Source organism: Eptatretus burgeri, unplaced genomic scaffold, assembly GCF_056783735.1.
Source record: "Eptatretus burgeri isolate ZD-2024b unplaced genomic scaffold, Ebu_testis_v1 Ebu_testis_scaffold_3154, whole genome shotgun sequence".
NCBI lineage: Eukaryota > Metazoa > Chordata > Myxini > Myxiniformes > Myxinidae > Eptatretus > Eptatretus burgeri.
The window spans coordinates 66,773-94,188 of NW_028225102.1; the positions used below are offsets into that span (position 1 = coordinate 66,773).

Consider the following 27,416-nt stretch of genomic DNA (forward strand, 5'->3'; position numbering starts at 1 on the left):
CACCACACGTACCCAACATGTACACCACACGTACCCCACATGTACACCACACGTACCCCACACGTACCCCACATGTACACCACACCTACGCACGTACCCCACATATACACCACACTTCCCCCACATGTACACCACACGTACCCCACATGTACACCACACGTACCCCACATGTACACCACACGTACCCCACATGTACACCACACGTACGCACATACCCCACATATACACCACACGTACCCCACCGAATGCTTTACCCTACTTTTCGCTTCCCGAGTTCAGTGTAATAAATCCATGTGCCAAGTTTCAGTTGAACATGTTTCAGGATTTGGGAAAACCGACGAATATCAACCAAACAGCGCAATGTTTTATACACCGCAAGTAAATTATTACAATCAACAGTTGAACCAAAGGTTTTCTGGTCGTGTTCCTGCGTAGCTCGCCGTGATCGTACAGTGGTGAGTACTCTGCGTTGTGGCCGCAGCAACCTCGGTTCGAGTCCGAGTCATGGCATTGTGGACTCCATGACACGGCAGCAGGTTCGTTTTGTTTTTACAATGACAAGACGAACCTCCACCACCATTTGTAATATTTTTCCGCAACATTAAACGGACTTTCCCTTCGTTTTCTGTGAGTGAATGTCTCTCCGAACAAGGTAAGTAATAAATGGTTCTCTGACGTATCCACAGGGTTCCGGAGTGAAATAACACAACATCTCCCAACATCAGACTCACACGCCGTTTATTCCCCGACTTGCCGTTTCCCCACTCTGAGGATGCATTTTGTTTGTAAATTATTTGCTGTTTTGCAATAAAACCTGGGGTGTGTTCCGTGAGCAAGCGCAGTCTTGCTTCCAAGCGCTCAAGCAAGCTCTCGAACGGAACGGAGCGCTCGGCACCGCTTAACAGCATGGCGGTCTCCATGGTAACAATGCTGTCGTGGTACTCAAACAAATGCTGCCTGGGTCGTCGTTTTCAGCTTTATTTGCGATCGTCACGTGACATTTTCCCGAAACGAATTTATTGTGTTCCAGTGGCTGCAGAGTTCGAGGAAGAGGGAAAGAAAGATAAATGAATGGGGAGTCAGAGGAAGGAAGGATCCCCCTGCCAAGCTTATCTATTCCATGGATCCTTACACTGTGCATTTCGGGGAGTGGGGGGAGGGAAGCGTGTGGGGTGGGGGTGGGGGAAGGGGGGAGCATGATTGCAGGTCTTGAAGAATGTGGATACAAATATAAGCAACAATAAGTGTATTGTTACTGATTTTAGAATCCGGTCTGATGAATGCATCCACACATCCAGGTCCTCAGACAGTTATTTCCTGAAATGTATGTTCAGATGAGCCCCATCCCCATGTCTCGTGGGATTTTAAATGTGATGTGTTGAGAAGGGTAAACAATAGATCCCCTCTCTCATGGGAAGCTTTTTTCTTTACGACAGACACGTTTACACACATTTCCTTCGCGAGCTCTGACGCCCGCCCTTATTTTTCCTCAGCAACGTTTATGCACGTACTTCTTTCGCGAGCGCCGCTGCCCGCCTTTTTTGAGAGTGCACGGGTCGTCATGGTAACGGTGCGCAAGTGGGGCGGGGTGAGCTTGGGGCGGACTCTGCGCCCGCCGAGACGGCCGCAGATATAAAACGAATTGCAGGTCTATCCTGAGGAAGAAAGCCAGAGAAAAAGTGAGGAAAAGAGGGGAGAGAAGTAAGAGGAGGCTGAGAGAAGAAAGAGAAAGAAAGCCAGGGAGGAAGAAGAAAAACGAGCAAGAAGTGTGTGTAAGCGTGCAAAAGACGTTATCGGTCACGTGATTCAGCAACCATATTGTTTAAAAAAACAAACATTTAAAACAAGCAGTCATAGACTGGTACTTACGAAATCGTCAACTTGACCTCTGACCTTGTCTAATAAAAGCTGTGTCGAGAGAAGGTAGCGACGCAAACCAGAAGTTTCTACGATGATTCTGTACCAAACCATCAAAAATCGAATGTTTGACCTCACTGTGACCTTGACCTTTGACCTATTTTGACCAAAATATAATCAGCACTAGCCATCACCCTCCTGAATCACGTGGTGTAATTTGACATTGGTAGCTTCTTCCGTTCTCGAGTTATCGTGCCTACAAACAAGCAAACACACACACAAGCCGGAAGGCGACGAGGGATTCGCTAGGATCGAAGCGATGCTTTTCATTTCGAAACGATCCACCGACGAAGATTCATTCCCAAGACGTATTGGTTCACATACAATTGTTCCTCTGCCTGGCAAGATTTTTCTTATTGCGTATTTTGCCAAATGGCACTCATCATAAAAAATGACGGTAAATAGACACCTTATTTTTGAAGGACTACCATTTGAAAAATAATCGGTTTGCTGGTTTGTGCTGTGGAGCCTCGCGTTGCAGACACACACACACACATACATACACACACACACACACACATACATACACACACACATACATACACACACACACGTACACACACACATACACACACACACACACACACACACACGCACAGACGGAAAACCCGATAAACTTCTCTCAATGCTCTTGTTTGACCACACCTCCTGAGCCACACAATATTTTTCATAAGCCACGCCCACTTTAAATAATAAATAATTGGAGGTGGTGTGTGGGTCGTGGAATCGTTTTCGGGAAATAAATAAATAATTGGAGGTGGTGTTCGGGTGGGGAATAGTTTTCGGTAAATAAAGAAATAATTGGAGGTGGTGTGTGGGTCGTGGAATCGTTTTCAGTCAATAAATAAATAATTGAAGGTGGTGTGTTGATGGTGGAATTATTTTTGGTAAATAAATAAATAATTGGAGGTGGTGTGTGTGTGGGGAATCGTTTTCGGTAAATAAATAAATAATTGGAGGTGGTGTGTGGATCGTGGAATTGTTTTCGATAAATAAATAAATAATTGAAGGTGGTGTGTGGATCGTGGAATTGTTTTCGATAAATAAATAAATAATTGAAGGTGGTGTGTGGATCGTGGAATTGTTTTCGATAAATAAATAAATAATTGAAAGTGGTGTGTGGGTGGGGAATCGTTTTCGGGAAACAAATAAATAATTGGAGGTGTTGTGTGGATCATGGAATTGTTTTCGGTTAATAAATAAATAATTGAAGGTCGTGTGTGGATCGTCCGTTCGTTTTCGGGAAATAAATAAATAATTGGAGGTGGTGTGTGGATCGTGGAATTGTTTTCGATAAATAAATAAATAATTGAAGGTGGTGTGTGGATCGTGGCATTGTTTTCGATAAATAAAGAAATAATTGAAGGTGGTGTGTGGGTGGGGAATCGTTTTCGGGAAACAAATAAATAATTGGAGGTGTTGTGTGGATCATGGAATTGTTTTCGGTTAATAAATAAATAATTGAAGGTGGTGTGTGGATCGTGGAATTGTTTTCGGTAAATAAATAAATAATTGAAGGTGGTGTGTGGGGCGTGGGATCGTTTTCGGTAAATAAATAAATAATTGGAGGTGGTGTGTGGATCGTGGAATTGTTTCCGGTTAATAAATAAATAATTGAAGGTGGTGTGTGGATCGTGGAATTGTTTTCGATAAATAAATAAATAATTGAAGGTGGTGTGTGGGTGTGGAATTGTTTTCGGAAACAAATAAATAATTGGAGGTGGTGTGTGGATCATGGAATTGTTTTCGATAAATAAATAAATAATTGAAGGTGGTGTGTGGGTGGGGAATCGTTTTCGGGAAACAAATAAATAATTGGAGGTGTTGTGTGGATCATGGAATTGTTTTCGGTTAATAAATAAATAATTGAAGGTGGTGTGTGGATCGTGGAATTGTTTTCGGTAAATAAATAAATAATTGAAGGTGGTGTGTGGGTCGTGGAATTGTTTTCGGTAAATAAATAAATAATTGAAGGTGGTGTGTGGGTCGTGGAATTGTTTTCGGTTATTAAATAAATAATTGAAGGTGGTGTGTGGGTCGTGGGATCGTTTTCGGTCAATAAATAAACATATTATATAATTAGAAATCCACAAAGACAGAAATGCCGGTGATTCCATTTATTTTGGATCTTTTCACTTTGGTCAATAACGTTTGGATCGAAGGTGGAACGACGGTGTAGTTCCTTGCAATCACTGTATACACACCTTAAATGACGGTAAATAGACACCCGATTTTTGAAGGACTACCATTTGAAAAATAAAACCTCAATCAAAAATCTCAATATCTCTAAGTGTTTAATTCCGAAGTCTCATTTCTCTACATTCAAAACTGAAGGACAAGTATTGAAAATACTGTACGCGGTTTTTCGGCCGCTACACAGCAACGGGTTATTGCTCGGCAACTAAATTCAAACGCGCACTTTCCCAGTATATATTCCACCTGTTGGCAAAGTTTCATCGAAATCGGTTTGCTGGTTCGTGCTGTGGAGCCTCGCGTTGCAGACACACATATACACACACACACACACACACACACACACACACACACACACACACACACACACACACACACACACACACACACACACACACATACACACACACACACACATACAGACACACACACACACACACACACACAGACAGACAGACGGAAAACAAGACAATAAGGGATATCTCATACATATAGCGAATCCAACAACCACACACACAAATACACACAAACAAACAAACACACAAACAGATGACGGAAGTCATCAATATACTTACGAAATCTTGAGATTTCGAAAGTAACAAGCAGTCATAGACTGGTACTTACGAAATCATCAACTTGACCTCTGACCTTGTCTAATAAAAGCTGTCTCGAGAGAAGGTAGCGACGCAAACCAGAAGTTTCTACGATGATTCTGTACCAAACCATCAAAAATCGAATGTTTGACCTCACTGTGACCTTGACCTTTGACCGATTTTAACCAAAATCTAATCAGCGCTAGCCACCACTCTCCTGAATCACGTGGTGTTATTTGACATTGGTAGCTTCTTCCGTTCTCGAGTTATCGTGTTTTGGATGTTTGACCTAACTGTGACCTTGACCTTTGACCGATTTTGACCAAAATCAAATCAGCGCGAGCCATCACCCTCCTGAATCACGTGGTGTAATTTGACATTGGTAGCTTCTTCCGTTCTCGAGTTATGGTGCCTACAAACAAACACACAAACACACACACACACAAACAAACACACAAACTGAGGACGGAAGTCATGAATATACTTACGAAATCTTTAGATTTCGTAAGTAATAAAACATTCAAAGATCTTCTCTGAAGTGGCTGAACAGATCGAGGTGAAACTCTACATGCATGACCACCTGTCCATGAGGAACAAAAGCTTCACACATGTGATATAGGTCACATGGTTTGGCAGCCATATTAAACCTCACGGCAGGTATCTCCCCCAATCCACTTTCTACCCACACGTCCCCTTCCCCTCCCCTTACCAACCCCCTCCACTTCCCCCCCTCCTCCAACCACCACATATTCAGATTTCCCCAGGCGTAAAACGGGTATTTCAGCAAGTTTATCAATAATTGTATGTTGTGGCTCATGAGTGTTCGCAACACAAAGCCATCGATAACAAATGACAGCCAAAACGTTGACTTCTGCCAAACTTACAGATGCAACACCCCCAGGGAATGAGAAGAAGGTGTCAGGGCCGTGGTACACATGTTCATGGTTGAGGAAGGACAAAAGTTTCACCGCATGTCTGGGCTGCGTACAAAGAACAAAGGATTATAATTTAACAATGCTTAAAAGAACACCAAGGATTCAATTTGGAAGAATTTCAACTTTTATATGTTGCCTAAAAATTATCTGTGAAAAGACAAAACCTTTGTCACAAGGGTAAAAACCCCCTTCGGAGGTTATCCAGATGGCTGAAACAAAATTATCAAATACACAGTACACTGGGATCAGCATGATGTTTATAATGTTCAAAATCAATTTTGCAACAATTTAATAAGTCAAAACCATGAATAACTTTTCTAAAAGAAAGTTAAAACAATGATAACTCGAGGGGGAGCACTCGGAAGAGTGCAAAACCTCCGCCGCCAATAGTGCTGGGTCACTTAAGTGAACCTGATATCCTATTCATTGAAGGTCAAAACGGATCAGACTCTACTGAACCACGATTGAATAAACTAAACTAGATCGACGCGCATGAAGAAATGCCAAAAAAATAAAATCGAAATTTTTTTGAACAAAAATACAACGAGATGGTATTCATATAATACTTGCCCCCGTGCAGTCTTGAAAAGTACTTGGTGCAAACCGGGGGCGAGGGGGGGAGGTGGCAAGCAGGTTAATTACCCCAGGACCCAGACCCAATGGTGGCCCATAATTATTCCTTCAATTTCTTTTTGGTTCTTCGAGTGTAATAATTGTTTGTGATGATAAAACACCATGGGCAGCTACATTTTGTGTCTCCCAACAAGCCTTTCAGGGCGATTCCCTGGCATGCCATTGCCATTGACAGGATACATTGAAGCTTGTGGTAAGGCATTTGTCCTGAAACAACTTGCCTTCGACTCATGGAAACCTTTCTCCCTCCTCCAAATACTGGTGGCATCGAGTTAAATCTGTTTCTGGTGTATGTTACCCCACCATCCCTTCCCTTACCTTACCTCAAATGGCTGCACAAATGACACCGCATGTGAAAAGGCTGAATGCCGAAACTCTGTGCTTGCTTCTAAATCATGTGTCCCAAACCCATCCCTTTCTGTACCCACCTTACCCAGTCGCACCCAGCTGTTCATGGACTCTGTCTCTCGTTTTCCTGACAAAGGGGACAGTTTGCTGTCAAACCTGGACTCAGAGTCTGCAACCCGTCCAGAGGACATCAGCCCAGGTGTCCGAAAAACCTGCTCTGCTGGTCTTGCTTACCCTGTCTCTGTTCTATTCACCCTCTCATTTGTTCAAGGTCATCTGCCATCTGCTTGGAAATCAGCAAACATCACCGCTCTGCATAAAAAGTTGCAAAAACAGATCCCTGCAACTACAGACCAATCAGCCTTCTCCCAATCATGAGCAAGGTCAAATAATCGAACATCGCTTCCGATATTAAATCCTTCCTTTTCTCCAATGGCTTGATTTCCAATCATCAATTTGGATTCAGACCAGGTCACTCTACCCTGGATATGCTGCTTCTGCTCTCCCAACAATGGATGGAGGTACTCAATGCCAGACATGAGATCAGAGCCATCTCCGTCGACATATCACGAGCTTTTGTTACGGTCTGGTATCCTGCACTGCTCAAACTCTCTTCCTATGGTATCCAAAGTAATCTCCACTCATGGCTCGCAGAATTCCTCTCGCGTCGCAGTCAATGCATGGCTTTTAATGTCTCTGTCTGTTTCGCATCCCCTCTTCCTGTCCAGGCTGGAGTTCCTCAAGACAGTGTTCTGGGCCCTGTGCTTTTTCTGATTTTCATCAATGATCTCTCAGATTCCCTGGAAAATCCTCTTTATCTCTTTGCTGATGACCCCACCCTTCTGCCGAATCATCTGTCACCTCTCAGATCGGCAGGCAACAGCCTCTTTACTCTGTCTGTGTTCTGTCCCCCCCCTATATTTCTGTAGGGTGCTCAAGGTCTGCCAAAAACCTCCTTCTGTTGAAACTGTCAAAATCAAGAATCACTGCTCACCTTCATCCTTTCATTCCTCTTTTTCCCACCTCTGGAACAAACCCCCACACACTCTTCAATCCCACTCCTCCTTCCACATTTTCAAAACAGCTGTTCACCATCATCTCATCTTCTCCCATCGAAAACCTTGATCTTTTCCACCCCTGTTAATCCACCCTAAACCCAACTCCTTCAAATTCCCTGCTTTCCTTCCTGAAATCCCTGTAGTGTCCATCTTGTTTACCCTATGTACCCCACCTCATCCCTCTCCCTTCCACAGATCCAATGTCTCTATTCCCCACTGTTTTGTGCCTCCCTCGCCCACCCCACGGATGAAGGTGGCCCAACATTTAGAATTGCCCTGGGGGCCATTCTGGCTCTTGGCAGCCCTGGATGCGAGCCAACTCTTTTGGAGGCAAATTTGTAATTGTATCTATCTAGATGCTCAAATTCCCTCATTTTGCTCTTTTTTGAAATCTATGGCTGTACAAATTACAAATGGGAGCAAACCTATCATGCATAAAACACCCACTCAGCATGACAAGATAGGTATTAGAGTTGCTTGCCTGAATGTTGGTACTGTGTGTGCTAGAGATGGTGAGATCGTGGAAACTTTGAGCCACAGAAGAGTGGATGTGTGTGCAAGAAACAAGGTGGAGAGGAGGTGCTGCGAGAATGGTCACAGGTAGAAACTAGAGAGGGAGCACTCGGTAGAGTGCAAAACCTCCGCCGTCAATACTGCTGGGTCACTTAAGTGAACCTGATATCCTATTAATTGTAGGTCAAAACGGATCAGACTCTACTGAACCACGATTGAATAAACTAAACTCGATCGATGCGCATGCAGAAATTCCCAAAAAAATAAAATCGAAATTTTTTTGAAAAAGAAGTTGCAAAATTTTTTTTTCTCTAACAATTTTTTTTGGGGGGGGGGTTGCAAATCACTTAAAACATGTAGAAATGCAAAAAAAAATTCAAATATTTTTCAAATATCAAAATTTTTCTTTTTCTCCAACAAATTTTTTTTTGGGTTGGAAATCACTTAAAACATGTAGAAAGGCAAAAACAAAAATTCAAATATATTTTCAAAATGGCCGCCATAGCGGCCATATTGGACTTTGGACCAAGTCCAAAATCTAATGGCATGATACTTGGACCATACCTCATCCCCCCCACAAAGTTTCGTCGAAATCCTTCCAGGAGTTTTTTCCGTAATACTGTTCACAAACAAACAAACAAACAAACAGACAGGGGTGAAAACAGTAACCTCTGTCCATCTTCGATGGCGGAGGTTAATGATAGGTACAAATTATTTTGGATAGGTTGTGACTGGAACTGGTGGTGTTGGGATTATGATGACTGAGAAGTAGGTGGAGAGGTTGTTGGAGATTAGGAGGGTAAATGCAAGAGTTATCATCCAAAAACTGTTTGAGCATATATTACAGTAATTAGCGTATATTAACAGTGGTATAAACATGTGCCCCACAGGTAGTATTAAGTGAGGAGGAGGAGGAGGAGGAGGAGGACGAGTTTTTGGATACACTTGTGCATGTTGTTTCAGGGATTAGCGAGAGAGTTGTGATCGGAGGGGATTTGAATGGACATATTGGAGCATTGGCAGAAGGACGTGACGGTGTACATGTAATGGTGGGTCAGGTTTCGGAGTTAAACACTGAAGGTGTAAGAACACTTCAGTTTGGGGAAGCTTCAGACATGGTCGTCTGCAACACAATGTTTCAGAAGAGGCTGAGCAGACTGATCACTTGTGAGTCAGGCAGTATGAAGAGCCAAATAGACTACTTTCTCGTTCGGAGATTAGACAGGAAGTTGGTTAAGGATGTGAAAACAATAGGTGGAGACGAATGTGCCTTACAACATCGGCTGCTGGTGTGTGATGTAAAGTAAAGTTGGAGCAGGGAAAAGGAGAAACCTTACGTCCCAAGGAGAAGATTATGGTAGCTCAGAGATCAGAATGTAAAGGAACATTTCTATAGGGAACTTCTGGAAATTAATCTTGGAAACCCTATGGTAGGAGAAGATGCAGAGTTGATGGAACTTTTTAAAAGATGGGCTACTGCATGCTACCGAAAAGACATGTGGCTGTTCGAAGAGCCCGGCTCGACATGAGGCTACATGGTGGTGAAATAATGAGGTGGATTGGGCGGTTTAAATTCAAGAAAAAAGAAGACCGTTTAGGATTTGGAAAAAGGGATGGAATAAGGAGGAATACTTGGTGGCTCAACGTCGGGCAAGAAGGGAAAGTTTACAAGGATAAAAAACGAGTACAGGATTCACTTTCAGATGTGAGAAATAATGCAGATCGTCGAGGGGAGATATTTAGGATAGCAAAGCAAATGATCAGTCAAAATAAAGATATCAGAGGAGAACAATGTGTGAAGGATGATATGGGAAATGCACTGGTTAACTATGGGGAGATGACAAATGGTTTGAGGAGTTAATATGAGCACTGGCTAAATGAGGAGTTCCCTTGGAACAGGGATGTTCTGGAGGCAGTTGAGCCAGTGCAGGGCCCACCACCTGAGATAAAGAATGAATGGGTGAAGAAAGCCATCGATGAAATGAAGAATGGTAAAGTGGTGAGCAGCACTGGTATTGTCGCAGAGATGTTGAAGGCATCTCGTGATATTGGAGTGAATTTAATCAATAAATTGATAAATGTAATTATAAGGGAGCCATCTGTCCCAGATGATTGGTTGAAGAGTGTAATGGTGAATATTTATAAAGGGAAGGGTGATGCCTTAGTTCAGAGCAACTCTTGGGGTGTGAAGTTGTTGGACCATGGAATGAAAGTGGTGGAGAGAGTCATGGATAAATTGATGACAGGGTGTTAATATATATTGTGACGTCCACGGGACTTGAACAGTCCCGCCAACGTAGAATGAGCCGAAACGATGGAGGCGGTTTATTTTTTATAACCCAAAGATGGCGGTTTTAATCGCTCTACCGCAAACGGGACGAGGAAGGTGGCACGAGTCGCTTTTCACTGAGTTAATAATCTTTATTTCTCTAACCAGAAATAATAAGACTCGGCAAGAGGAGGGATCTGGGGCGATTCGACGGGATGATGGTGTGGGTTCGGGCGTGGGGAAAACACAAACAATTCCAATGGATATACAAATCTCAAACCCTCTAAGGCGCCAGGTACACACACATACACACACACACACACACACACACACACACACACACACACACACACACACAAAACGTAGCTGGTCCTGGTGGTCAGGCTGTCCCGTGGTGAAGACGCAACAGTCCCTGGATTGGCGTCGGACGAGCTGGCGTTTCGCTCGTCAGGGGCAGGAGACACCGTGGTGCTGTCGACCTCCTGGTGTCGGCCCAAGTTCGCTCACAGCCGCCAGGGAGCCAGTTCTGGCGCCAAGTTGCGAGCAGGAGAGGGAGGCAGGTCGGCCCGCCGTTCGACCCCGTACCCCGAGTCAGCAGAACCCCAGAGCCAACCGAGGTGAGGCACGAGGCACAGCAAGGCCACGAGACACGATCAATCCAGGAACGAACCAGCGCAACAATAGAGCACGCTCCGAGCCCAACAGCCTCCACCAAAACGGTTTTTCTTTATCGATCTTCTTCTTCCACCCCTTTTCCCTGAACAGAACCTTTTTATCCTCGAGTCCTCGTCACTTCCAATCGAGCCGTTCTATTGGCCCTCCGCCGTCGCCTTCCGCCAATCGTGATCACGGGGCGGAGCCATCCGCAGCACTGTCCTGTGACGTCACGGCAAGCCTCCAGGGAATACTAAAAGGGGTTTACGCAGACACACTTACCCTAACCCGTCTCCCTATCTAATTACGTGACAATTATCATTTCCCCCTTAAAGAAATGGACATTTACTAGACAACTTATCACCACTGAATTGCTACTTATTACATTGAGATCCTGGTACAACTCGAACAGCATGGCATACCTAATTAAACATCCTAATTACCCTTTGAATGCATACCCCCCCCCTCAGATGTAACAATATGAAATGCAATTTGGTTTCATGACAGGAAGGGGCACGATGGAGGTAATTTTTATCGTCAGGAAATTACAGGAAAAATATCTGGGGAAGAAGAAACAACTCATCTTTATATTTGTGGATTTGGAGAAGGCGTTTGATAGGGTGCCTCAGAAAGGTCCATGAGAAAGTTACGTGCGGAGGATTGGTTAGTTCGGGTAGTCATGGCAATGTATGATGGGCCAAAAACCTCTGAGGGTAAATGGAGTGCAGAGTGAGGATTTTGAAGTGAAAGTGGATGTTCATCAGGGTTCAGTCTCGAGTCCAATCCTATTCATCATGGTTCTTACGGCTATATCAGAGGAATTAGAGGAGGCTCACCAACCAACAGTGTGGAAGAGATAATGGGTAATATGTAGTGTGGAGACCAGAGGACTGAAGGTGAATACAGGGAAAACAAAAGTACTGATTAGCGGTGCGGGAGAAGGAAGTGTGGAAAACAGGAGGACGTGGCCCTGTGCTGTCTGTACAAAAGGTGGAGGTAACAATTCAATAATGTGTATATCCTGCAACTTCTGTGTGCACAAGAGGTGTTGTGGCATCAGGGGTGAACTGCAGGGAGATTTTGACTTCAAACGTGCTGTTTGTGCAGGTAAACAAGTGCCTCCAGTTCCAGAGGAAAGGTTAGTTTGCAGTGATATATCCCTGGAATGTGTCGATAAATTATGTTTCCTTGGTGATATGATTAATGCAGGTGGTGGTGTGGAGGCAGCAGTGAATGCAAGAATTAGAAGTGGCTGGAGGAAGTTTAGGGAGTCAAGATTGACATCAAGAGGGACCTCTCTCCGATTAAAGGGAAAATTTACGCAGTTTGCTTTGGCAGCGTGATGTTGTATGGCAGTGAAACATGTGTGATCGAAAAGGAGGATGAACGGAGGTGTGAACGAAATGAAATGAGAATGGTGAGATGGATGTGTGACGTGACACGGAAGCATAGGAAACCAACTGTGGAATTAAGAGATAGGTTAGATATGGAAAGCATGTGTAGGGGTAGGCTGAGGTGGTTCAGACATGTGGAAAGGATGGGGGTGGGCAGCTGTGTGAAGAGGTGTATGAATATGAATGTGAATGGAAGGAGAGCGAGAGGCCACCGAGGAAAACATGGGATGTGTTGCGGAGAGATGATCTTAAAGTTAAAGGCTGAACAAGAGGGCCAGCAAGGGATCAACAGCCTTGAAAGCAGCTATTCGGTGAACCACGGCTTACACATGGAAACGGGATGATGTGGATGGATGGATGGATGGAATGAGGGATGGATGGAATGATGGATTGATGGAATGATGGATGGATGGAATGATGGATGGAATGATGGAATGAATGATGGATAGAATGATGGATGGAATGATGGAATGATTGGTGGATGGAACGATGGATGGAATGAATGATGGATGGAATTTACGCTGTTAGGGTTGGAATGTGTAGTTGCATGAAACACGTAATGGTTGTGGGATGGATGGATTGGATGAGATGGGATGGGTGGGATGGATGGATTGGATGGATGGGACGGGTGGGGTGGATGGATGGGATAGGATGGGTCGGATGGATGGATGGGATGGGATGGTTATGGGATGGGATTGGATGGCTGTGGGATTGGGATGGTTTTGGGATTGGGATGGTTTTGGGATTGGGATGACTTTGAGATGTTTGTGGGATTGGGTTGGTTTTGGGATGGTTGTGGGATTGGGATGGGTTTTTGGATGGTTTTGAGATGGCTGTGGGATTGGGATGGTTTCGGGATGGTTGTGGGATTGGGATGGTTTTGGAATGGTTGTGGGATTGGGATGGTTGTGGGATTGGGATGGTTTTGGGATTGGGATGGTTTTGGATTGGGATGGTTTTGGGATGGTTGTGGGATTGGGATGGTTTTGGGATGGTTGTGGGATTGGGATGGTTTTGGGATTGGGATGGTTGTGGGATTGGGATGGTTTTGGGATGGTTGTGGGATTGGGATGGTTTTGGGATTGGGATGGTTTTGGGATTGGGATGACTTTGAGATGTTTGTGGGATTGGGTTGGTTTTGGGATGGTTGTGGGATTGGGATGGGTTTTTGGATGGTTTTGGGATGGTTTTGAGATGGTTGTGGGATTGGGATGGTTTTGTGATGGTTTTGGGATTGGGATCGTTTTGGGATGGTTGTGGGATTGGGATGGTTTTGGAATGGTTGTGGGATTGGGATGGTTGTGGGATTGGGATGGTTTTGGGATTGGGATGGTTTTGGGATGTTTGTGGGATTGGGATGGCTTTTTGGATGGTTTTGGGATGGTTTTGAGATGGTTGTGGGATTGGGATGATTTTGGGATGGATGTGGGATTGGGATGGTTTTGGGATGGTTGAGGGATTGAGATGGTTTTGGGATTGGGATGGTTTTGGGATTGGGATGGTTTTGGGATTGGGATGGTTTTGCGATTGGGATGGTTTTGGGGTGCTTTTGGAATGGTTGTGGGATTGGGATGGTTTTGGGATGGTTGTTTGATTGGGATGGTTTTGGGATTGTTGTGGGATGGGGATGGTTTTGGGATGGTTTTGGGATTGGGATTGTTGTGGGATTGGGATGGTTTTGGGATTCGGATGGTTTTGGGATGGGTTTGGGATTGGGATCGTTTTGGGATGGTTGTGGGATTGGGATGGTTTTGGGATGGTTTTGGGATTGGGATGGTTTTGGGATGTTTGTGGGATTGGGTTGATTTTGGGATGGTTGTGGGATTGGGATGGTTTTGGGATTGTTGTGGGATGGGGATGGTTTTGGGATGGTTGTGGGATTGGGATGGTTTTGGGATTGGGATTGTTGTGGGATTGGGATGGTTTTGGGATTGGGATGGTTTGTGATGGTTTTGGGATTGGGATCGTTTTGGGATGGTTGTGGGATTGGGATGGTTTTGGGATGGTTTTGGGATTGGGATGGTTTTGGGATTGTTGTGGGATGGGGATGGTTTTGGGATGGTTGTGGGATTGGGATGGGTGTGGGATTGGGATGGTTGTAGGATTGGGATAGTTGTGGGATTGGAATGGTTTTAGGATGGTTTTGGGATGGCTGTGGGATTGGGATGGTTTTGGGATTGGGATGGTTTTGAGATTGGGATGGTTGTGGTTTTGGGATGGATTTGCGCTGGTTGTGGGATTGGGATGGTTTTGGGATTGGGATGGTTTTGGGATTGGGATGGTTGTGGGATTGGGATGGTTTTGGGATGGTTTTGGAATGGTTGTGGGATTGGGATGGTTTTGCGATTGGGATGGTTTTGGGATGGTTGTGGGATTGGGATGGTTTTGGGATTGTTCTGGGATGTTTCATAACAGCATTTTAATGATAATAATAATAATAATAGCACAATAATTGAATCAAAAAAATAACGTGATACAATTACCAATGCCTGTCAACCAATAACGACCTAGAAATTGTCTGTCAACCAGACAGGACACGGTGCTATGACGTCACAATGCTTCCTCTTCGGATTGAAACTTGCCAGGAATATTGCCGGGGCCCCGCGGATGTGCCTTTTCAAGGTTTGATATACAGCAAGATGAGATTTCCAGGTCGGGAGATGCTCTCGCTTTCCCAGCTTCTGCCTTCCCTTTTATGCGCCCCCCCCCGCCCTCCGCCGGCTCGACCCCTCCCTCACTCGTTCCTGGAGAATCCCGGAGCAGAGGGTTGTCCTTATTCTCTGCAGAACAGTTGTCACGGTCGTTTCTGTTGTCGTTGCTGATTTGTTTTCCAATAAAAATGCTTACGATAAAAAAATCACAGCACATGAACATTTAATTATCCATGAGGCAAGGGAAAGGGAGCTGTCTATAAAACACATACTTACTGATAAAGCTGAGCTGTAGGAACCTGGATGTTGAGTGCGATAGTTTTCAGAATCCACAACAATATTGTTGTGGTTGACCAAATTCGCAAACCACCATTCAGGTCCCTTAGGTGAGATATCTCTGTAAGTATATGTGTAGTTAGGCCCAAACCCGTTGTCTAGAGGGAATAAATGTCATTCATGAGGGCTGCGACTCTTCAGGATAGCCGTTTTTCTTTTACTATCTTTATTTTGGACCAGCCGCCATTATTACCACCACCAACCACGTCTCAACAGCCATCACACAACAACCACCAACCACAACGCGGCCATCACAACAACCACCAACCACAACGCCGCTTCGCCACAACCGCCACGACCTTTACCGTCACAACTCGCCACCATCGCATCACCGTCATCTCGCGCCACTCGTGGGCACCGATGCTGGACTCGTGTAGGGCGCGCACCGAGCAGCGTGTTCAAAAGCATCGCGGACTTTCTGAAGAAAAACGGATCAAAAACGACTCACGCCCACTTTTGTTCCGTCCAATCGGTGAGCGAGGGGCGATTTGGCCCTGCCTCCAGGGCGTTGGAGGGCGGTCGCTATATGCAAATTCATGGGTCAAAAAGCATTCACGCCCACTTTTCCTCGGGCCAATGGGGAGCGAGGTGAAAGGTCGGAGGCAGAGGGTCAAAGATGAAAGAGCGAAGCCACGGGGCTTATAAAAACGACTGCGTTCGTCAGACAAGTTCAGTTGAGTTGGAAGCGGAGGAAGAGTTGGGAGTTCGCAGTTGGAGTTCGCAGTTGGCAGTGCGCAGTTGGCAGTTCGCAGGAGAGTGGGCAGTTGGGAGTTCGCGGAGTCGGAGTGAAGAGGACGGAGCTGTGGAGAGGCGGCGGCGGCGAAGGCGGACGAGGGGGTGCTCGCGTCGGATTTGGGGAACTGCGGAGAGAGAGGCCGGCGGCGCGACCGAGGTCGTGGTGGAGACGCTCGTCGCGGGACCCGAGATTTTGTGAAATCCTCCTTTCCCCGAGCATCAGCAACCCCCTCCTGTTTCCCCCCACGCTGAGATAGTGCGACAAAGGGGGCCCCCTTCCCACCCCCTACCAGACACTGTCCGAGAGGCCCGCAGAGTTGAGGCACCACCGCCGCTCCGCGTCTCATCATCAGACGGGTAGGCCTGACACGGTCTCGGCCCCAGGCCCGCCTACCCCCTCATCCTGGAGGGTGTTTCTCTTTTCTTTTGCTTTGGGAATGTGTGTTGTCGGCGCCGTCTGTGAAGTAAAATTGTATAAGTGTTGCCGAGTGCCCGGTAGTCGGATAGATCTGCATTGTTGCATTTGCTTTTTGTCTTCTTCTTTTACATGTGCTTTTGGTGGAATTGTATATGTGTGCTTTCCGTTCATCGCGAAATAAATGTGCTTATTGTTGAACTGTTTTCCCGCTTCACTTCGTCATTTCTTTCATTGAATCCCCATCTTGCTTCACGTAAAGGGTTGGTCGTGGGCTAAGACGCCCGATAATTAATCGAACCGTCGAGGCCGACGAATAACACCGCTCGGTTATCCCGATAGTACGGAACGGGTCGCTTAAGTGGCCCGTGTCCGAAGTCGACCTGCGGCGAGGTGCGATCGCCCGGTCTACCCTCCGTGTGGGTACTTAGGTAGGTCGAATTTGGCGAGCAACCCTATCCCACGCGGGGGCCGATTGGCACGATCGCGGTGAGACCGAAAGGTCCACCCGTGACTGGTTCCCGGCGTTAGTCCGAGAGGGTCACGACTGGATTGTCCGTCCGGTGGGCGACGTGCCGCGATTCGAGTTACGTGGCCATCAGCACGCCGGCGGGCGCGAATCCGCAACAATATAATCGCTTCGATGAATGACAAACAAGGGTGAAAATAGCTCAGTCATCTGGAGCTTTTGTGTGCAGTTAACACAGTAACACACTGCAGTACAACGGCACTCAGTGGAGCGCATACTCCACCAGGACGATAAGGACGAAATGATTCAATTTTGGTGAAGATCTGGAACCAGATACGATAATTTTTTGAGTGGTTCTTCATCATTGATAGATAGGGGGTCAAAAACGATATCCAAAACGTTATGTCGACGGTTTTGGATGAAACTTGGTGGATGAGTTGTGTCGGTGACAAGAACAAGCCGATTGGATTTTGGTTCAGGTCCCGATGAAGATCGGCCGATCAGTAGATTACAAAACCGAAACGGTTCAGCCTGGAGGAGATACACACTCCACCGAGTGCCGTTCTCGTTTCTATTTCCAACATGTATTTTCCTTCCACATCGATCAACCTCTGTGACCCTCTTGGATCCATCCGCATCAGTTCCATCATGTCCTCAATTGCCGTACCAGGTATGTCGAGCTGCTCCAGTAAAGGGCAGTGATTGGCGAGCGATTCGAGGTCAGTGTCGCTGACGGAGCGGTTTGCCGTTAACACCAGTCGGTGCAGTCTGGGCAGCTCTCGCAACATCTCAACGAGAGCACCACCGTCTGCCCGCACATTCGTACACCAGTCAAGGTACAGGTCCTGTGTGGAACAGTTTATGTGTGGAACAATTAAATCAACATAAATATTGCATGCACTTTCTAAATTCCCATTAATTCAAGTCCTGCATTGTGTAATGAGAGAGGCGTGAGAGCCACCAGAATGTTTGCAAACAAATATAACAACAAAATAACAAGCCCAACAAAACCATTCAGTATTCTAAGTTATCAAGATACTGGAAGGAAGAAAAAAGGGGATTTAAAAAAGATGAGGAAAGGGGAGGGAAGGGGGTGTGATGAGAGGAGGAGAGTTGGTTGTTAAAAGTCACAAGATAAATGCTGTATAAACTAGAAGGGCACGAGGGAGAGAGCATACCTCAGCCTTGCTGATCAGTTTCCGTCTTGTATCCCACTGAGAGGCCTCATATGGATTCGGACATGAACTAAAATTTAATCGGCTTGTTCTTGTCAACCAACAAACTTATCCACCATATACAAACAATCATGCAGTCATGCAGGTAAGCAATGATGGAAAAACACGCATGCAGTTGTTTGTTGAAGACTGCGGGACGGGGACAAAGACACGGGCAAGGCGAAAACACTACAACCGACTATGATTTACCATGTACATCCACTTAACAGGTTTTACTTACGGACTCGGCACCACATCATGCATTGAAAGAAAAACCCCAGAAAAAAGACCCCCTCAAAGAGAAGGGAGTAAGACTGGGCCCGTGGGCCTTTATAACGTGGGGCCTTGGTGACCGAAAGGGGCCCCATGAGACCGTTGCAGGTTACCTGCACCCTCGTGGTGCCTTGATGGGACGAGTCGCGACGTCCCGTCCCACGGCAGCTAGTGTAGCCGCGGTTGCGCCCAGGCCTTGCCAAGCGGCAGGTGGGCTCTCTTCCGCTCTCCCCACACGCATGCGCAGGTTCGCGCAACACAGCAGGGCTGTGCTTCCAGCCCGCGTCTCCCTAATGACGCCCGGACCTCCACCAACCGACCGCTCCAAGCTCCTGACTCGGACACGAACCCAGATCTTCAAGCAGCTCCGGCAGAAGCAGCCCAGGTCCTTGCGCGGCGTCCAGCAGCAGCGACAACTCCAGCGACCACAGAGAGAGAGCGACGCTCCGTGCGAGCTTTTTATTACCCACGCTCCGCCCCTCCGCTCTCGCCCCTCCCTCCTTCCAGAACCTGCGGGAAACTTCCAGAACATGCAGGAACCTTCCCGAAGGGAGCGTTTTCCCGCCAAATCGGGGACGCTCCCTCGCCGCTGCATTTGTCTTCTTCCACAGCAGGGTGGAATTCACCGTGGAGACGCCATTCGTCCGGGGGAGGGTGAACGGGGGCCGCCTGCTTTCCCTCGACGAAGGCCAGGCCTCTGGCAACCGTGTGACGAGGTGGAAACGCGGTGTTGTGGTTATGAGGGTTTTGGTTAAGGTGGTTGTGTGAAGCGGTTGGTCCAAAATAACGATAGCAAAGAATAAAGGCTACCTGAAGATTCACAGCCCTGTGACACGAATAATTCCCATTAAACAACGGTGGGGAAATCTAACTGAACACGGACTTATCCGCATAACTAACTTAGGACCTTTACAGTGTTCTGCGAATTTCCACGGCCGTAACAATATCTGTATATATACATATATATATATATATATATATATATATATATATATATATATATATATATATATATATTGTTGTGGTTACCAGATTCGCAAACCACCATTCAGGTCCCTTAGGTGAGGTGTCTCGGTAAGTGCATGTGTAGTTAGGCCCGAACCCGTTGTCTAGTGGGAATACATGTCATTTATGCGAGCTGCGACTCTTCAGGATAGCCGTTTTTCTTTTACTATCTTTATTTTGGACCAACCGCCATGATCACAACCACAACATCAACCACCGACCACAACCACCGCTTCACCACAACCGCCACGACCTTCACGCACACCTCACAACCGTAGCATCGCCACCGTTCTTGCCCCGCTGTGGGTACCGGTGTTGGACTCATGCAGAACGCGCGTCGAACAGCGTGTACAAAATCACGGATTTTCTGCTTCAAAAACGGATCAAAAACGACACACGCCCACTTTTTGCCGTCCAATCGGTGAGCGAGGGGCGATTTGGCCCCGCCTCCAGAACGATCGATATATGCAAATTTGTGGATCAAAAAGCCTTCACGCCCACTTTTTCTCGGGCCAATGGGGAGCGAGGTGAAAGGTCAAAGGGAGGGGGTCAAAGGCGAAGTTACGGGGGGATAAAAGGACGGTGTTCGTCAGTCAGAACAGAGTCGGAACGAGAGAGTCAGAACAGAGTCGGAACGAGAGAGTCAGCAGAACGAGAACGAGGAGTCGGAACGAGAGAGTCGCAGTCAGAAGAGGGAGAGTCGCAAACAAGAACGGGTCGGAGAGTCAAGAAGAGGAGAGTCGGAAGCAGAGGGTCAAGACTTCGCGGGCGGTGGAGCTGCTCGTCGTGTGCGTTGGAGTCGGAACGGAGGGGACGGAGCTGTGGAAAGGCGGCGACACCAGACGAGGGGGTGCTCGCGTCGTGCAGGAAGCTGCACCCGAGGGAGGCCGACAGCGCGACCTGGCCGAGGTGGAGACGCTCGTCGCATATAATAAAGATCCTCTATACCCCGAGCATCAGCAACCCCCTCCTGTTTCCCCCGCGCTGAGATAGTGCGACCAAGGGGGCCCCGTTCCCACCCCCTGCCAGGCACTGTCCACGAGGCCCGCGGGTTGCGGGGCCATCGCCGCTCCGCGTCTCATCACCAGACGGGTAGGCCCGACCCGGTCTCGGCCTCAGGCCGCCTCATTCTTGAGGGTATTTCTTTTCCTTGGTTTTGGGTATGTGTTGTCGGCGCCGTCTGTGAAGTAGAATTGTATAAGTGTTGCCGTGTGCTCGGTAGTCGGTATTAGCTCTGCACTGTGTTTTCACTGTTATGTTTGCTTTTTGTGTAAATGGAATTGTGTTTTCTTTTTTTTGTGTGCATTTGGTGGAATTGTATTTGTGTGCTTCCCGTGTGCCGCGAATAAATGTGCTTTATTGTTGAACTGTTCTCCCGCTTCGCTTCGTCTTTTCCTCCATTGAATCCCCATCTTGCTTCACGTAAAGGGTTGGTAGTGGGCTGAATACGCCCGATAATTAATCGAACCGTCGAGGTCGACGATAACACCGCTCGGTTATTCTGATAGTACGGAACGGGTCGCTTAAGTGGCCCGTGTCCGAAGTCGACCTGCGGCGAGGTGCGATCGCCCGGTCTACCCTCCGTGTGGGTACTTAGGTAGTTTGAATTTGGCGAGCAACCCTATCCCACGCGGGGGCTGATTGGCTCGATCGCGGTGAGACCGAAAGGTCCACCCGTGACTGGTTCCCGGCGTTAGTCCGAGAGGGTCACGACTGGATTGTCCGTCCGGTGGGCGACGTGCCGCGATTCGAGTTACGTGGCCGTCGCACGCCGGCGGGCGCGAAAACCGCAACAATATATATATATATATATATATATATATATATATATATATATATATATATATATATATATATATATATATATATATATATAGTGAGAGATTTCCTCCAGACTCCAACACCTCCAGACTTCGAGAAAGTCCCTGTCGTGTAAGGACTTGAAAGTCCATGTATATATATATATATATATATATATATATATATATATATATATATATATATATATATATATATATATATATATATATATATATATATATATATATATCCTGGTGTTGGCGCAGTGGTTAGGGCAGCAGCTTGGGATCCAAAAGGTCCTGAGTTCAAGCCCGGTTGGGCCACTGAATTAATACACCAGGGGGTTGACTCAGCTTGTCATCCTTCCGAGGTCGGCGAAGTGAGTACCAGTGTACTGGGCCGGTGTATACCCTGGTTAAAATAGGTGTACCATATCCCTGTGTCGTAAGAGGCGACCAGGGTTGCGTCAGGAAGGGCATCCGGCGTAAAACATGTGCCAAATCACTGTGCGGATCATACGGATGATCCACTGTGGCGACCCCTCACGGGAGCAGCCGAAAGAAGAAGAAGATATATATATATATATATATATATATATATATATATATATATATATATATATATATATATATATATATATATATATATATATATATATATATATATATATATATATATATATATATATTGTTGCGGAATGACCCTTAGTGTTATTAAATATAGGATTAGCTCAGATTTACCATTAAATGCATGTTTCGCAAGGTTGTTTGGTAAATGGCCATTACATGTGTGTTGGGAGGTGTAAAAGGCTGTTCATTGTTTGTACATTGGTGGTGGACCGAGAGGTTCTTCTTCTTCCATCCTCTCTCCAGACAATAGTCCCCGCCCAGCGCTCTGAGAGGGGGAGTGGCCTCGAGAAGGAAGTGAAACTGAAGGGAGGAGTCAGCAGTCGGCTTTGAGGCGAGCGAGCGCCGGAAAGCCAGTGGTGGATCTGCCGAGGGAGAAACTGAGCCTGAGTGTCTGTCGGCTTCGTAAAGGGCCGTGCCCCAAAAGAAAAGAAGTGAAACTGCAGTCGGCAGAGAGGCGAGAGGGAAACTGAGCGCACCGAGCCTGCCATTTTGTTAGTGGGAGAGGCCGCCTGCACGTCGAGTTGGGCGATTGACTTTGTGGAGAAGTGGTTTTGGCCAAAACCACAAAAGTGGTTTTGGCGGTGCCTCCTCGGCCACGGTCCCAGCCTGCGGAGCCCAACACCTCGATTTGGCCTTGTCTGGTGAACAGGCCAGGCCTGGACTTGTACACTGGACCTTGTGAAAAACCAACTGAAACCCACCATCGATCTGACGGTCTTGTGCCGTCGACATTACACGGGGTCAGAAAAAAAAAAAAGTTTGGTGCAAGTGCATGCCATGTTGTGCTGTTTTTACGGGAATTTTAAAAATCATCAGTGAACGGATGTCCGAGACATGGTTGAGAACAAATTCAACATTGGGTTTTAAAACTAAAATGGCCGCCTCCCATCCCCCTCCTCTCTCTCCCACCCTCCTCCATCCTCTTCTCTCCCTCACCCATCTCCCCCATCCTTCCTGTTATCCCCCCTCTCTCTACCCCCTCCCCCGCTCTCACTCCTATACCCTAACCTTCCTTTCTCCTCAACTTCATGTTTCCCTCAGCGAAGTGACGGGTTGCATTTCCTCGTCTATAAACACCATGAGTAAGGATGGATGAAGAAGATGATGTGAGCTGACTAACGAGGAGACGGAAGATGACCTCGGGATAATGATGGAGTGAATGGAGCAGAATGTTCATGAAGAACAACATGACGTCATTTGATTAAATACGTCAGAGAAGCGACGGGTACTTTGGTGGAACATCCGATGTCCAGATTCCCCACCATGAAGAAACCCCAGTTCTTACCGTGACGAACGACGTCGAGTCGCCGTCCTCCATTTCGGTTCATCACTGTGTGTCGAGAAGGGAAACCGAGGTTGCGCTCAACGACCTGGAAGGTCCAGGTGAAGGTAACAAAGACTTGAGTCCTCCTGAATCAAGACCGACCATCTTTTCCCCCAAAGTCCATGACCAGGAACAAACGCTGAGAAGTCCGTTGCCGTTCACTCCGCCCCGAACGTACGGGAATACCTGGTTGTTCCGTTCAAATGACGTCATCACGTTCTCACATTGTTTCACTCAAAAACCTTCTTTAATCTTATCATCGCACATTTCACTCGTTTTGAAGCTTCCCGAGATCTACGAAAATCTATATTGGCCACACTTCCCGTGTTCAATCGGTGTTGTGCTGATATTTGCAAATTAATTAAACCGATGAACTGGCCAGCTGGACCATCGTGCCTGCGTGACATTTCACACTTACACTCTTTTTACAATTAGATTGCTCACCAACCTTCCCTGCAATGCTTGAATTTGGATCGTGAATGTCGCCGACTGGGAATCCTCCTTCATGCAAAGTCCTTCCTCTGAGTCCACACCTGAGCTCATGACCACATACAAAGCTTTCGTCTGCAGCCTGATGGAGTACTGCTCTCCCCTCTGGGCTGGTACTCCTGCCTCCCACCTTTCTCAGCTTCACGCTGTGGAAACCAAGGCATTTAGGATAATTGGGATCTCCCACGGTGAGGCTGAGACTTTGGGTCTCTCAATCTCTCACTGCAGGCAGGTCGGTGGTCTTTCAGTCCTCTGCCGTCTCTCCTCTGGTCTCGCCCCCCCCCCACTCCACGCTCTTTCTGAAATATGTCCCCCCTATATTTCCACAGGGTGCTCAAGGTCAGCAAGCAACCCCCTTCTGTTAAAACTACCAAAATAAAGAACCATTGTTCACATTCCCTCATTCATTCCTCTTTTTTCCCACCTTTCGAACAAAAACTCCCACACTCTCTTAAATCCCAATCTCTCCAGGTCTTAAAAAACAGCTGTTCACCACCATCTCTGATCTTCCTCGATGGAAAATCACGATCTTTTCTATCCCCATTAACCCACCCCAAACCCACCTCTTTCAAATTCCCTGCTTTCCTTCCTGAAAGTCCCTGTCGTGTAAGGACTTGAAAGTCCCTGTAGTGTTCATCTTGTTTCCACTGTGTACCCCACCCCATCCCTCTCCCTGCTCCCCCCTTCTTTTATATACCTTGTCGAGGCTCGTATGAGAGCTAACAAACAACGCACAACGAGGGGGGCATGAGACGAGGGGCGGGAGTGGGAAGGACAAAACAGTGGGGAACAAAGACATCAAGAGATCTGTGGAAGGGAGAGGGATGGGCGGGGAACATGGGGTGTACAAGATGGATATCACGAAGTCCTTCCTTGTGCAAAGTCCTTGATGCACGTTCTTTGTGTTGGATCTCACATGAGCCTCGAGCCACACAAACAAAAATTCAATCTGAAATTTCAGCAGATTTAGTGAAATTGAGTGATGTTGAGTTGGGGTCCCAAAAGACCCGAGGTGGAAAGATTCGGTTGTAAATATTGTTATGGAAAATTCCATAACAATATTTGTTATTTAACATAACAATTTGTGGAACATAACAATTTGTGGAAATTCGCAAACCACCATTCAGGTCCCGTAGGTGAGATATCTCGGTAAGTCCATGTGGAGTTTGCCCAAACCCGTTGTATAGAGGGAATTTATGTGATCCATCCGGGCTGCGACGCTTTGAGTAAGCCATTTTTTCTTTCTCTTGTTATTTTCGACCATTAGTCCCCCAACAACTCAAACACCACCACCTTCGCCTCTTTACCTCCACAACTCCATCCCGCAAACATCGCTTCACCACCATTCTCAAACGACGCCCGCCAACAACCAAAAACTCCCACCACCTCCGCCTTTCGACCACAAGTCGTGCCATGGGTTGCGAATGCGTTCCTTTGGCTTCAAAAAGCGGATCAGGAATGCTTCTCGCCCCCTTTTTGCCCGACTAATGGCTGAACAGAGGGTGGCGTGGCCCCGCCTCCAATCGCGTTTTGATCCGAATACTTGCATATCGGCTCCTCCTGGGGCCTATAAAGATGCGAGCGCAAGGCGACTCGCGGGGAATAAGTGGAACTGGTGGAGCTGAGTGGAACTAGGGAGAAGTTGGAAAGTAGCAGGGAAGTTGGAGGGAGTTGGAGTTCGCGTGGTTCCGTTGCAGGCGGCTGGTCGAGTTCAAGTCAAGGGAAGACGGTGGTCGGCAACGAGGTTGCGGTGTGGGGGTCGCTCGTCTCGTCGCGGGACCCAACCAGCCAGCCATTCCCCTCTCCCTGAGCATCAGCAATTCCCCCCCCCATCCGCGCTGAGATCGTGCCGGGGGGCCCGTTCCCCCCCCACCCACCCTAAACGTGGTGCCAACCAAACCGCTCGCGCGGAGCACGTCGGAGAGGACTCGCCGACCATGTGAGGGCCACGGAGTCGGGGCGCAGCTGCACGAACATTGCGGCTTGCTCGCCATCGAGTCACGAGGACGCGGGTAAGACCTCCCCGGTCTCGTGGACCTGGCCGATCCTCCAGGATCCACGTACATTTGGTCTACTCTGAGGATAGCTTTCTTTCTTTCGGGTTGAATGCATGCTGTGGCGCCGTGTCCAATATGTAGAACTGCTTAAGTGTCTGTGCCTGTACATTGGCCCTTTTATTCGGTGTAACTCTTTCTGTTGCATTTGCTTTTGTTGTATGATTGTATCGCTGTATATACGTGCTTCCGTGTGTGTCCGTATTTAAGTGCATTGCTTGTTGAACTGTTTTCCTGTTTCGCTTCGTCTTTTCCTTTAATTGAATCTCCATCTTGCATCAAGTAAGGGATTCGATAGTGGGTTTAAAACGCCTGGTAATTAATCGGAACCGTCAAGGCCGACGATAACTCCGCTCGGTTATCCCTGTAATACGGAACGAACCGCTTAAGCGGTTCGTGTCCGGAGTCGGCCTGTGGCGTGGTACGATCGACCGGTCGACCACTCGCGCAGGTACTTAGGTAGGTCGAATTTGGCGAGTAACCCTATCCTGCGCGGGTGGGCAATTGGCACGATCGTGGTGAGGTTAAACCCCCACCCGTGACTGGCTCCGGGCGGTAGTTCCCGGTGGGTCACGACTGAATTGTCCGTTCCCGTGGGCGAGGCGGCCGCCATTCGAGTTACGTGGCCGATCGCACGCCGGCGGGCACGAATTCGCAACCATATCTTGTGGTTTCAATGCACACTGTTTTCCCAGCTTGCTCTCCAAACTCTCTGCCGATGACATCCAAGGCCAACCTCCTCATCCAAGGCCATGACATCCAAGGCCAAGCTTCCAGACCTCCTCGACCCTCGTAGCCAATGTGTGGCTCTCAAACGGAATCCTTTCATCTCCTCTCCCTGTCAAGGACGAACTGCCTCAAGGCAGTGTTCTGGGCCCAATTCCTAATTTTCATCAATGATCTTTCTGACCTGCTGGAAAATCCTCTTCATCTATTTGCTGATCAGTCCACCCTCTGCCGTGACGTCCCTCATCCTCCAAACAGAAGGCTGCAGCCCCTTCCCTCTCTTCAGACGTTGACAAAATGACAAGCTGGTCAAACACTTGGAATAGGTCTTTCCTGACACTGACAAATGTCACACTCTCACTGCTCTCTCTCCAAAATGACCGTGTGGCAAACCGTCCTCTTGACGAAGTTCCGTCAATCAAATTCCGAGCTGTGACTGTCATCCACAATCTTTCCTGGAAAAGCACATGTCAAAGTTGCCCCCCAAAGCCAGTCACCGACTGGGCATCCTCCGTCATCCAAAGTCCTTCATTTGCACACCTGAGCTCCTGTCCACTGACAAGGTCTTCATCCTCATCTTGATGGAGTGCAGCTCTACCCTCTGGGTTGGTGCCCCTGCCCCACACCTTGCTCAGCTTGACACCCTGGAAAACCGAGGCCTGCAAGATCATTGGAATCTCCTGCGATGAAGCTGAGTCAATATGCCTGTCACTTTCCCATCGCAGACAAGTCGGTGATCTCTCTGTTTTCTTCCACCTTCTTTCTGCTCTTTCATCCTCTGCCCTTTCC

The 27,416-nt window shown here is 47.3% G+C and overlaps 1 protein-coding gene and 1 non-coding gene across 4 annotated transcripts in view; one reads left to right on the plus strand and one right to left on the minus strand.

Annotated features, from left to right (window-relative positions):
• The window catches only part of LOC147006746 (uncharacterized), a 33,943-nt gene extending 10,318 nt beyond the window's left edge, over window positions 1-23,625 (minus strand). Inside the window, exons 1-2 of one of the 3 annotated variants that reach the window (XM_085867910.1) lie at window positions 23,320-23,625; window positions 17,781-17,958 (exon numbers count right to left, since the gene is read on the minus strand). In XM_085867910.1, coding sequence (XP_085724036.1) covers window positions 17,781-17,958; window positions 23,320-23,352 — 211 coding nt within the window. In that variant the 5' untranslated portion in view covers window positions 23,353-23,625. The remainder of the gene's footprint in view (window positions 1-17,780; window positions 17,959-23,319) is intronic. The other 2 variants (XM_085867912.1, XM_085867911.1) reach the window with 2 other exon arrangements.
• On the plus strand, window positions 439-510 carry TRNAH-GUG (transfer RNA histidin (anticodon GUG)). Its single transcript has one exon. It is a non-coding gene; the product is annotated as a tRNA-His (tRNA).
• Window positions 23,626-27,416: the final 3,791 nt, after the last annotated feature.